The sequence below is a fragment of the Bos indicus x Bos taurus genome, chromosome 8 (assembly GCF_003369695.1).
Source record: "Bos indicus x Bos taurus breed Angus x Brahman F1 hybrid chromosome 8, Bos_hybrid_MaternalHap_v2.0, whole genome shotgun sequence".
Classification (NCBI taxonomy): Eukaryota; Metazoa; Chordata; class Mammalia; order Artiodactyla; family Bovidae; genus Bos; species Bos indicus x Bos taurus.
Genome location: NC_040083.1, coordinates 69694762 through 69707734, shown reverse-complemented (window position 1 = coordinate 69707734; position 12973 = coordinate 69694762). Strand labels below are relative to the sequence as shown.

At 47.7% G+C, this 12973-nt stretch overlaps 1 protein-coding gene across 3 annotated transcripts in view; it reads left to right on the top strand.

Moving 5' to 3' along the window:
* The first annotated feature begins 4679 nt into the window (after positions 1–4679).
* BIN3 (bridging integrator 3) overlaps positions 4680–12973 on the top strand; it is a 50572-nt gene continuing 42278 nt past the window's right edge. Inside the window, exon 1 of one of the 3 annotated variants that reach the window (XM_027549885.1) lies at positions 4680–4780. In XM_027549885.1, the coding sequence (XP_027405686.1) occupies positions 4773–4780 (8 nt within the window). In that variant the 5' untranslated portion in view covers positions 4680–4772. The remainder of the gene's footprint in view (positions 4781–12973) is intronic. The other 2 variants (XM_027549886.1, XM_027549887.1) reach the window with 2 other exon arrangements.

Here is a 12973-nt window from a genome sequence, read left to right as displayed (position 1 = left end):
AAATAAATTAAAAAAAAAAAAAGATTAAATGGGAACTGCTTAGAATAGTGCCTGGCATATCATGATTGCTCAATTAACTCATAAAAATAATAACAACATAATAAAGTGGAATGTATACCATCATATTCCCCTTACTCATCCATGGCAGACATTGCTAGTCAACCAATAGGAAGAATTTCCCCACCAATAGGAAGATTCCCCAGAATCCTCAGCACAGCACTCCAGCGCTCCCTAGACTTCTGTGTGGGGAAGCTGGGGGAGGGTGTATATGACAAACTCAGAGATGAAGGTTAACAGGGAGCAGCTGCTTACCAATTACGGCGTGAAAAACTCCCAAAGAGATGTCAGGTGGCAAAGCTAGTTCTGCTGCTGCTTCATTCGTGCTCATGCTCATTCGAAACCAACTCTTTGTGACTCCATGGACTGTAGCCCACCAGGCTCCTCTGTCCATGGGATTTTCCAGGCAAGAATACTGGAATGGGTTGCCATTTCCTCATCCAGGGAAATCTTCCAGACCCAGAGATCGAACCTGCGTCTCCTGCATTTGTAAGTGGATTCTTTACCACTGAGCCACCCAGGAAACCCCTTAAGCTGCTTTCCTTCTGATAAATAGCTTTGTCCCTGCCACCTGAACACTCATTTAATTTCTGGCTCAGGCTTCTGGGGAGAATGCAGTAGTCACCTGGCTTGAAATCAGTAGCATCTATTGATCAGTTCAGTTCAGTTCAGTCGCTCAGTCGTGTCCGACTCTTTGCGACCCCATGAATCACAGCACGCCAGGCCTCCCTGTCCATCACTAACTCCTGGAGTTCACTCAGACTCACGTCCATTGAGTCAGTGATGCCATCCAGCCATCTCATCCTCTGTCGTCCCCTTCTCCTCCTGCCCCAATCCCTCCCAGCATCAGAGTCTTTTCCAATGAGTCAACTCTTCGCATGAGGTGGCCAAAGTGCTGGAGTTTCAGCCTTAGCATCATTCCTTCCAAAGAAATCCCAGGGCTGATCTCCTTCAGAATGGACTGGTTGGATCTCCTTGCAGTCCAAGGGACTCTCAAGAGTCTTCTCCAACACCACAGTTCAAAAGTATCAATACTTCGGCGCTCAACTTTCTTCACAGTCCAACTCTCACATCCATACGTGACCACTGGAAATACCCAAAACTACTCCACTCTCTGCTTCCACTTAGAAACTGAATTTGCTCATATTCTAGTCCATCCCCCACCCTGAAGGGCCAGGGTCAACCTGTATCATGCTTGTTGCATGCATGTGTGCTAAGTCACTTCCGTTGTGTCCAACTCTGTGGGACCTTATGGACCGTAACCTGCCAGGCTCCTCTGTCCATGGGATTCTCCAGGCAAGAATACTGGAGTGGGCTGGTTATAGAAGAGCAAGACAAGCTCCCAGCCCTGGGTCTGGAGCCCCTACAGCTGAGTTTCCCCCAACAGTGGGAGGTGTTTGTCCTTCCTTGTGCTCAGTTCCCCATGGCTCAGTTCCACATGGCATGCCATGCTCATGGAGGGAAGCTCGTGCATTCATGGGATAGCAGGATGCCTGTCTGAGCCCAGAATCCACCCTCAGCCCAGCACGCCTCAAGCTGAGCCAATGAGCCACAGTAGGGAGATGGAGCTCTGCTCAGAGCAGACATTCTCCTTACAGACTCCTGGGAGGCCAGCACTTTTCCCAGTAAAGGTCGTGCAGGCTACACGAAAGTTCTGGGGTCAAAGGTAAGCAGTACAACCCCGGGGGGGGGGGGGGCCTCAGGCTGAATCCTTTCATTCCAGAAGGTACGGGTTTGGCTTCATCTCCAGACATCGATGATTCCTCAGACCTGCTCACTTCTCTGGGCTTGCCTCTCCCTGCTCAAGCCCCATCTCATATGCCTCTCCTATTCTTCTGCTTCCTGGGGACCTCTGCAGTCAACGGTTGACTTGGAACCTCAAAATACTAGTGACTTGGTGAGGAGATCCATCCACTCATCTCAAAGAGGAATTCAAGGCCCAGAAAAGAGCTGTGACTTGTCTGAGGTCATCTTGGGGTCAAAGAACCAGAGCCCAGGACTCCTCCAGATTCTTAATCCGGAACTCATCATTCTTGCCCTGCAGGATGTGGTTTCCATCCCACAGCCCTGAAACAGACTTCCCCTGGGATATGGTGGTTGCCTAGGCTAATACTTGGACGTTCTTTAGCACTGTGGGGCAATAACCAGGGGAGACAGAGTTTGGGGAAATGAGGAAGCAGGTGGGGGAGCCATCCACAGGTGCTGAAATTCCAGGAGGCTCATAAGCACATCACCCTCCGTCCATCCTGGGCAAAGCAGCAAGGACTGTCCCTTCATTTGTCCACTCTGCCCTCACTGCCCTTTGGTGACTTCTCTTCCTCCTCTCTGCTCTTCAAGGCTGTCCTACTGCTCACTTTGGCCTGTCTCCTGAGGAGTAACATGGTGATGGAGCCAATCTGTGTGATGTGCTTGGGGGCCCACCCTTCACTGGAAAACCTCTGTTGAGTCATATACCCTCAAGAATGGAAACAGAAAATAAAAATGAGAGACTACTCCCTGTGGATGATCTTATGCGCTCCCCTGTTTCCCCTGGTCAAGCCCTCCTCCCTACCCTGGGAGGTCAGAATAAGTCAAACATTCCTGGGGGGGTGTGGGTGGGAGAGAGGCTCAAGAGGGAGAAGATACATGTATACTTATAGCTGATTCACAATGATGTACGGCAGAAACAACACAACTTAGGAGACATAAGAGACTCAAGTTTGATCCCTGAATTGTGAATATTTCTGGAGAAGGGAATGGGAACCCACTCCAGTTCTTACCTGGAGAATCCTGTGGACAGAGGAACCTGGCAGACTACAGTCCATCGGGTCACAGAGAGTTGGACACGACTGAAGTGACTTAGCACTTAGCACAATTCATGTTGATATACAGCAGAAAACAACACAATGTTGTAAAGCAATTATCCTCCAATTTAAAAAAAAATTAAATCTTTAAAAAATCATACTTTTCCTTGCTCTAGTTCAAGGGTATCCAACCCCCATTAGGGGGGCCACTAATGGACCACTCAGCAGAAGGTGAGCAGCAGGGAGCAAGCAAGGCTTCATGTGTGACTCTCCATCACCCACATTACCACTGGAACCATCTGCCCCACCCCACCCCCAGCCATCATCATGGAAAAATTGTCTTCCACAAAACCAGGCCCTGGTGCCAAAAATATTGGGGACCGCTATTCTAGTTTACAGGCTTAACTACTCTCCAAGTAGCCCCAGTAACGTTGAAGCCTATGTGAAGGAGGAGAATACCTAGAGGGAAGGCCCTTGGGGCCCCAAAAGTAACCTGTAGCCTCACTGCCTGCTGCTCTCTCTTCTAAGGCAGGGTGTTTCTGGGGGGTAAGGAGACCAACTTGGCCCAGGCCCCCAGGTAACTTAGCAGGAACTAAGGCCCTGAAATCTGACTTTGGAAGACCCAAGGCAAATGAGTTGCTTGCCTGAAACTCAGTCCTCTTCTCGGCCAGGATAGGTTCCCACTGCCTGCACCTTCACCAAGCCCCGCTTTGGTATCACCCAGCCAGCCTGATTTGCCATCAGGATGTAGCTTACACATTGGGTTCTCCCAGAAGCCTTCAGTAAAAACCCATGTGCAGTTTAGGGGGGCCCCTTACAGGCTGCCACAGTGCCTTGTTCTTTCCCATTATACACTATTATTTAGTTGCCTGACTACCTCTCCCTACAGGGGCTTCCCTGGTGGCTCAGATGGTAAAGAATCTGCCTGCAAAGTGGGAGACCCAGGTTTTATCCCTGGGTCAGGAAGATTCCCCAGGAGAAGGGAATGGCTATTCACTCCAGTATTCTTGCTTGGAGAATTCCATGGACAGAGGAGCCTGGCGAACACTTATATCTGTCTAACTGCCAGGTAGGTAGCTCTAGGAGAGCGTAAACACGGGATCTATACTGTTTTTCCATGGTTGTATTCTTGAAGTTAGTGCAGTGCCTGGCACACTGTAGGAGCCCAGTGAATATTTGTTAGATGAATGAGTAGAAAGACTGGGACCATTCACATCATTTGCGTTCTATATTGGAGCCCAGACGGAAGTCTGGAAACAACATTTACTCTTAGTCTTCTTCTGTTGAATAAATCCACAGAACATTCCAACCTGAAAAGCACCTATTCTATTTCTATTCACAGTCCTGTGCCATCTTGGAGGAGAGAAAGATCCATTTATTTCTTTGTTTGTAACAGGTAACTATGTACCCAGTAGAAAATTTAAAAGATACAAAAGACCATACAGTGAATATAAGTTCCCGTCCATCACACCCCCTCCTTCATCCTCGTCCTCTCGCCCTCCCCAACCCCGATCCCCAGACAATTAGTTACTGCTACCGTCCCTGAACAAGAAATCTCTTTACAGACTGAAAAACTAAGGCAATCGGCGGTTATGCAACACGTGTAGTCTGTGGAAGAGAATTTTACAAGTCAGTGTTTAAGGAACAAAACGCACCCAGGGGTCCTCAAGCCCCCGCCACAGCCTAAGTCCTCTGGACCCCCTAAGCCAACGCTTGAGAGTCGCGGGCCAGGGCAACACCTCGGAAGCAAGCGGCAGCGGAAGGGTTAACGCGCCGCGCCCCACCCCCACCCCACCCCGCCCTCCCGAACGCCTCTTCCGGGCAGAGGGGGCGGGGCTACCGTCACTTCCTGGAGACTGGTTGAATCCGGAAGCGATCTCCCAGGACAGAGTTGCAGCTGAGGACCCCGGTGGCAGGGCAAGGTTCGGGATCATGAGTTGGTGAGTGAGGCCAGGCGGCGAGAACCGCTGGAGCCCCCGGCCCGCAATGCGCTTTGCCCTGCGTCTGTCCGAGTTGTGTCCCTTGGTCCCTGCTGCTCGCGGACCCTTCACCCCAGAGCAGGGCCCGACTGGCTCGGGATCTAGGGTCGTTCAAGGGGCCTTGCTCCGGTGCTTGCCGGCAGGCTTCATCTCTCTGCAGGCCTCACCGGGAAGTGAGGCGTGGGATCCCTTTAGCGTGGGATCTTGACGTTTGTTTCCTGACTTTGTTCCAAGGAGCCGGTACCGTCCGTCTTCTCTCGACAACGTGAAGGGAGCGACTCTCCTGTTACCTCCTTTTCTAGATATCCGTTGAGAAATATCTCCTCCTTTCTCCCTTCGTGAGCGTCTCTCCACCGCTGCCAGGTGGCCCTCATTCTGACAATCTGAGCCCAGTTTACGGATCAAACCCCTTGCTTTCAGAAGAGTAACCTTTGCCCCACTTAGTCTTCAAGAGGCAAACCGTGCTTCTTTTTTGGAAGATGCCAGAATTACACACGCACCCTGTCGGTACAGGACCAGACTAGTTTTCATCGTTTCCAGGGCCATTACCCCCTCATTGCTTTCCCTGTTAGCATAAGTAAGTGTAAATGTTATGGGAAGGAGGGAGTCTCAGAGTAGAGTCACAACTAAAGAGCTGGCAGGTGCGTTGCTATGAAACTGTCTGATACTTGACTGGTGATAAACATTTGATATTGTTCAATGGTTGATTTCTTTTGTAAAACTCAATTTGCTTGAAGGACTTCACCCTCAGGCCCAAGGGCCTACATATTCACAACTCCAAACCTCAGGGCATCCAACCAACACAATAGATGTGCTGATCTGAATGCACTGCTCCCCCCTTCCCCCACCGCCCCCCCACCAGAGATGTACAGGATGAATCAATCCTTTTGGAATCCAAGTTCTGTTAGCATAGGGATCATCTTTGCCACTCTCTTCTCAGAGTCTAGTCTGTTTCTTTACCAAAAGTACACGATAGCGAGTTATGAATGAGCAAAGATGGTAGAATATTCTTCAGGAAGGCTCTTGCAGGCTCTCATTTGGCCATCTGTGGAAACTAAGTTCTAGCCACAAGCAGCTGATGTCATTCAGTGTCAAGGACAGATCTCTGGTGTAAAAGTAAGCCATTTCTACCTAACTCCCCTTGCTTCTTAGATGAAGATTGACAAATATAAGACAATCAGCACCAGCACGTGGAGGGCAGCCCGGAGCAATCCTCTAACAAGCCCCAACAGGAGCTGCTCCTTTTCCCTTCACCTTTGCTCCAGGAGGCCGATAGCGGGCTTGAGCCTTAAAAAGCTAATTTTCCCAGCTTGTTATAACCTAATCAGTGACGGGCAAAGTGGCAATCCTTCAGTTCCACTTCCTAGAGGAATTGCTTCCTTAAAGGGTCAACCAGGGTCCCCTTACTTTGTGAGATAGACGTCTTCTTACCTGCGGCATCTTGAATCTTTGGAGTTCTCTTACCTAATTTCCTCAAAGTGAAAAGCACACAGTACAGGTGCTTTACATTGCTTAGACTGGCATTTACAGTTCTTAAGAGTGAATCAATCTTTTTTTCACAAATCGGAGGAGCAGAGCAGAGACCACTGAAGCCAAAGGATTCTGTGGGTGATCTGAGATGCATTGTTTCCACCTGTCTCACAGAACCCTTTTTTTCCTAAAAAAAAAACTAGTAGCCTATTTCCTAAAGCCTTTCAGGCTGGAGAAAATTGAAATTGACAAGTAACTGTCCAGCCAAAGCTGAGATTTTTTCCAGTAGAATTAATTTACCAGTACACACACGTCTTGGCTCCTCCTTGGACTGAGGGTCACAACCAAAAGGGTGGCTTTGTCCCTCAAAGCTGAGGTTCCTTTCTCTTCCTCCTTAGAGGGCTTCTACGTCATCTCTTGCGTGGACCCTGACCCTCTCTCCCTGAGAGGGGAACAGCACGGGCGCCTGGGCACACAATCACACTCAGTTCCTGGCTCAATGGCTGGCAAGAGGACCGGGGCTGGATCCTTCTGATTCACTCCTGGAGTGGTTTTCCTGCTCCCAGAATGAATCCATCCATTCATCTGCGACTGGAATTCTCAGTGGGGGAAGAGACCAGAGTGACGTAGAGCCGTCATGGGAGGCTGATGCCCAAGGTCAAGTTCACCAAGCACATAGGATATGCCAGCCATCATTGAATAAGGCCTAGGGGCACGCAGCCCTTAGTCCCCAGAGGGCAACCATTGTTCTGGGCTAGACTGGGCTTTCAAAATGTCACAGTGAGAAATGTCCAATATTGGTGCCCTTTGCACACTGTGGACTTTGCATGAAGAGTGAGAGCCCTTTGTTCTCTGCTTCCTCAGTGCATACAGCCCGCCCACTGCCTGTTTGTTTAGTGGGCCCTTGCTGCCTTCCTGCACCATCCACCAATCTGCCTTTCAGCAAGGTGGCCAAGTGGTGGGCCCTGCTCTGAGGAAGGCATTTGATGTTCACATATCAGATCACAGATCCACCTCTTGGCCCTAAGCCAAGTGCTTCTCTCTTTCCCCTTCTCTTCCCCATCACTCCCTCTCTCCCTGGGTGTGTGTGTGTCTTTATTATGATGTGGAGGAAGAATTAAGTAGTATTAAGGATAGTGGCCTTAATCTTACTCATCTGTCTTCCTTGGAACCATACACCTTGACAATGATGTTAGGCTTCAACGACAAGGAAAAAGGAGCACTGCTGAAGGAAATCGGCCTGTACCTAGAGGCTCAGGAGTTTGACTCAGAAGAAAGGAAATTAAAATCAACACAAATAAACTTGGTAGGAGTTGGCGTGCTGAGTTCAGGCTCTGGTTCCCTCATTCACAGTATGGCCTGGTCAGGCACTTGATCTTTCTCCATCTTGTTTTCTCCAGTGGATACTTTCAACTGACACTTTGTCACCCAGATCTGTTGTGAAAAGAATGGAAACCCTGCAGATCTGATTTTTTGTGTTTGTGATTCTTCTGGGTTTTTCTACCTCTTTCTGCCCCCTTAAACATTGGTATTCCTCAGGGAACATCTTTTTTTCACCCCCTGTTCTCACCCATCATCTTCAGGATAAAGGGTTAACTCTGTGCCATGTCTTATAAGGCCCCCTGGATCTGGCTATCCCCCTTCACTCCTGTGTCCATGGTTTTCCTGGTCTCTTGTGCCCCTGCTCCTTTCTACCCACTGCTCCTGCCCAAAATGCTTTCCTCCCCATGCCCCACCATCCTCCAGGCCCACATCCGCTCATCCTTTGAGTCAGGGCAGGGCTTCCCTGGTGGTCCTGCCTGCCAGTGCAGGGGACATGGATGTGATCCGTGGTCTGGGAAGATCCCACATGCCTCAAGGCAACTAAGCCCATGTGCCACAGCCACTGAGCCTGCGCACCCTAGAGCCCGTGCTCTGCAACAAGAGAAAGCACCCACATGAGAAGCCTGTGCACCCCAACTAGAGAGTAGCCCCGATGCAACAACAAATGCCAGCCTAGCCAGAAGTAAAAAAAAAAAAAAAAAAGTCAGGGCAGGTGTCACCTCCTCTGAGGGTCTTTCCTAAATGGCCCCTGCACACCTTGCCAAGCTGAGTGGGGTGCCCCTCCTCTGGCTCTCATTAGCATCTATACTTGAATTGCTGGCTTTTCAGTCAGCCCACTAGTCGATGAGTTGTTGGAAACAGTTGTCTCTTGGCCACCGTAGTAACCTTAGCACTGTCCCTGGCAATCCATAAATGTTGACTAAATGTATGAATGAGGACTGTATTCCCATATACTGACTTGCCTTTGCTCAGGAAAAATGTAAGGTAAAAATGTGCAAAAGCTACTTTACAAACTGAAGAGGGTCTAAGTATGCTGTCGTTAACATGAAGAAGTGGCTTCCCAGTCTACTGTCTGTTCTGTCCTTTGCCTTCCCTACCGACCCCCCACCTAAACGCCTTTATTCTCCAGCTCCACAGTGCTTCTCATATAGTTCTCCCACACTCTCCACATATTGTAAACATGTGCCTCTCACATGGTAAAGTCCCTGAGAGCAGGATCTATGGCTTCTCCATCTGTGTGTACACATGGTGTGTGGCACATAGTGGATACCTAATCAGTCATTGTCAAATGAATTGGATGGAATGTGAAGGAAGGACAGTAAACTGCTGGGTCAGAGGGAGACATCCATTCAATGGCAAACATTTTCTTAGGGGAGGCTCTTTTCCCTCTGGCATTACCATTGCTATCTTACATTCATACAGTATTTTTAACTTTGCAAATTATGTTCCCATCCATTATCTGATAGCATCCCTGCGTCTACCCTTTGAGGTTTGCAGTTCAGGTCTGATTATCTCCCTTCAGCAACTTACCTGAATTCATTCACCTCCCAGAACTGGAACTGAAGCCTGAGAATTCCTATGCTTGAAAAGGAACATTAGGAAAGGGGAAGACCATCCCCAAGTTGACTGGATCCCAGAGTCAGCTGATTAACATGAGCAGATTGGTAGTGAATTATAGGAAGTGACCGGTCTTATTCTGGGCCATCATGGTTCCTTCCGACTATGGGGCCTCCCCGCCTGGGGTAGCCTTACCACTCACTTCTGTGACTTTGGACAGGCCAGCCTCTCCCCAAGCTTCTTCCTCCTCTATAAAGAGCCACATGCTCAGTTTTATCTGACTCTTTGCGGCCCCATGGACTGTAGCCTCTGTCCATGGGATTCTCCAGGCCAGAATACTAGAACAGGTTGCTACTTCCTTCTGCTGAGGATCTTCCAGACCCAGGGATCAATCCTTCATCTCCTATGCCTCCTGCATTGGCAGGCGGATTTTTTACCACTAGTGCCACCTGGGAAACCCATAAAGAGCATAGCAATGTCCATTGAGGAGCCCATGGGATTCTGTATTCAACACTGTTTTGTGCACAGATGTAAAACTCTACTTTCCGCCATTTGTAACAAGAGGGGAAGGGACTTTTTCCTGATTTGGGAGCAGTTTGAAAGAGTCAAGCATCTTGAGTCCCACAGCTTCTTAGTCAAAGGCATTTTCTTATATTGAGTTGGCCAAGAAGTTCGTTCAGGTTTTCCCATAACATCTTATGGAAAAACCTGAGCAAACCTTTTGGCCAACTCGATTATTCTACTCTAAGTAAATGTATTAAGGTAGCTTTCAGATTGGCAGTTAAACTATTACAGTTGTCCCAAAACCATTAGTCTGGTGGCTGATCTACTAAATAGAGCCCACTGTAGTTCATTGCACATAGCGCTCAATGAATTTTTGTTGATTTAACATATATCAAGCACTAAACATTGGGGGACATTCCGAAGGCTTTAAGACTCTATCCTTGCCTTCATCTGGTGTATGAAAAGTGCCAGGGGTTCACAGGAATGACAGCGGATCACTAAACGTCCATGTAGCATCATCACGAAAGATGTCAAGCAGAGGATGTGACTGTAACTCAACGTTGACTTAGCAAGCGTGTCCTATTGCAGTGGGGAATGACAGAGAGGGGTGTACAGGTTGGAAAAATGGTGTGAGAAAAGTGCATGGAGATGGAATGCTTCTAGAGTGTTGGGGCGGGCAGTCAGGAGGCCAGCTTGTATTTAATTAATAGTGATTCAGGTAGAAGCTTCGTGGATGAGAGCTGGCACTCTGGTTGGGGCCCTACTGCAAGCACTTGCAGTGCCATGCTGAGGAATTGAAATCAAGCCTAGGCTTTTGAAAATTGCAGGTTTTTGAGCAGGGAAGTGGCAGGGCAAAAGCAATGATTTTTGTCAGGTTAATTTGGCAGTGGTCTGCAGGATAATTCAGAAGCGAAAGAATGGAGATGGGGGCGGGGCAACTTGGACAGTGGCTTCTGAAATTTTTTGACCACAGTTTGCCGTTAGAAATGCCTTTGATGTCAACACACACACACTTGAAATTAGTTTCACATTGGATGTGTGCAATGCACTCAGATATTTTCTATTATGTTCTATTTTGGTTTTTAAAGAAAGACCCACTTCATTGCTTTCATGACTGATTTTGATAGATGTTTACAGTGGAATGACATGCAGTAGTGTAAATGATCAGTGAGTGATGGGTCTTCTACACAGGACCCAGAGTTTATTACAGATATTCAGACTAGAAGCTTCTACCTGTGACTCCAGCCTGGTCAAGATGGTGCTGTTTGTTTATTTGGTTCTTTGTCATAGGTTATAATAAATACAGAAGGGGCGGCTGTAAAGAACACTGGTTGGTTCTATATAAGAATTTATTCCATAGATTTGGAAACTGTCAACCACTTAACAGAAAAGAGAACCAGGTGGACAAAAGCCTCAGCCAAGATTTTCTGTGAATTAATTATCAAAGGAGGACTCCCCTGGTGGTCCAGTGGTTAAGATTTCAGGTTCCAATGCAGGGAGTGCAGGTTCAATCCCTGGTCCAGGAGCTAAGATCCCACAAGCCTCGGGGCCAAAAAAAACCAAAACATAAAACAGAAGCAATATTGTAACAAATTCAATAAAGACTTTAAAAAATGGTCCACATAAAAAAAAATCTAAAAAAAATAATATTCAAGGAGAGATTAAACCAACAGTGAGAAATGAGATGCCATTTCACAGCTACTGGACTGGCAAAAGATTCGGTAAATTTCGTCTAGCAATGCCAGGTGTCTGCGGAAGCAGTGGGAACTGCAGCCACTGCATGGGGTGAGGGCGGGGAGGTTTTGCAGCCCACTGGGAGGTTTTGCAGCTCCTCACGCAGTCAGAGTTGGGCCTACCCCTCACCCAGTTAACCTTTCACACCTGTGCAGCAGGAGACCTGCAGCAGAAATGTCCACTGCTTCATTGTTTGTATTAATAGATGTCCAGACGCTAAAGAATGGGAAAATAAAACATGGTATCGTTACATAGTAAAATAAGCTGTAGTCAAAATGAATGAAGTCATGTATGTCTCAGAAACATCAAGCTAGACATAAAGTTTCCAAATGGTACATTTAATATTGTACTATTTGTATAAAGTTTGTGTGTGCTAAGTCACTTTAGTCATGTTAGACTCTGCAACCCTGTGGGGAACTGCTTTTTCTCATTTTTTGTGATTACACAACTCTGCCCCATAGAGGAGCTTTTTTACACCAAGCTCCTCTGTCCATGGGATTCTCCAGGCAAGAATACTGGAGTGGGTTGCCATGCCCTCCTCCAGGGGATCTTCCCGACCCAGGGATCGAACCCACGTCTCTTACATCTCCTTCATTGGCAGGCGGGTTCTTTACCACTAGTGCCACCTGGGAAGCCCAGCACATATTTGTATAAAGTTTAGACCTGTAAAACAGTACTGTGTTGTGCTTATGGATTCAAATTTATGAAGTGAAAATATGGGAATAATACACCCTGAATTCAGGGTAGTGGTTGTGTCGAGGATAATGGGGTGGGGAGAAAGAAGTGGGATCAGGTTGGAAAACCCCAGGAGCTTCAGCAGTATCTGTGCTGTTGTATAGATTGAAGGATAAGACCTGAAGCAAGTGTGGCTCAGTGTTAGAGTTTCACGTTGCTCTGTGGTAGATATATGAGTATTATACACGTGCCAAAATTTTCTGTTTCCAATATTTCTGTAACTGTTGTCATGCCTCGCCTGACCAGCATCATGGCTAGGGCTGACCTCATGGCGAAAGAATCATTGCCTCCTGTGATCAAAAGCTGGGGATGACCGAGGGAGGGGGGCCTACAGGTGGATGTCCATCCCAGCCTTCCTCTCACTTCTCAGGACCAGACCTTCAACAGAGAAGAGGAAATGACAGAGTAAAAGCGCTTTTAAGATTCCTGGTTGGTGAAGTACAGAAGTGAGAATGAGATCAGAGCTAGTGCCTCAGCTTGTCTGGTGCTTCTCAGAGTCTCTGCATCTCAGCCTCCGTGAACCCATCAGAGTGGAGGTCAGGCCAAAGAAGACTTATCTCTGGCTTGTCCAGTAAGCAGGACAAACATTGTACCTTCAAGTCCCTTATGGTCCCCTTTTATAAAATGGGAAAACCATTTTTTAAAAATGTCTGTCAAATAATTAGGAGTTTTTTAAAGAGAGGCAAAAAAAAAAAAAAAGTCCAAGCCACCTCTCTGAATTGCCTTCCTTACTTTCTTTTCTTGATCTTTGGATGTTCCAAAAGTCTCCGGACTTCTGTCACAAATCCTTTTACTGCTCAGGAGGAAGTCACCACTCAATTGTAAGCAAAT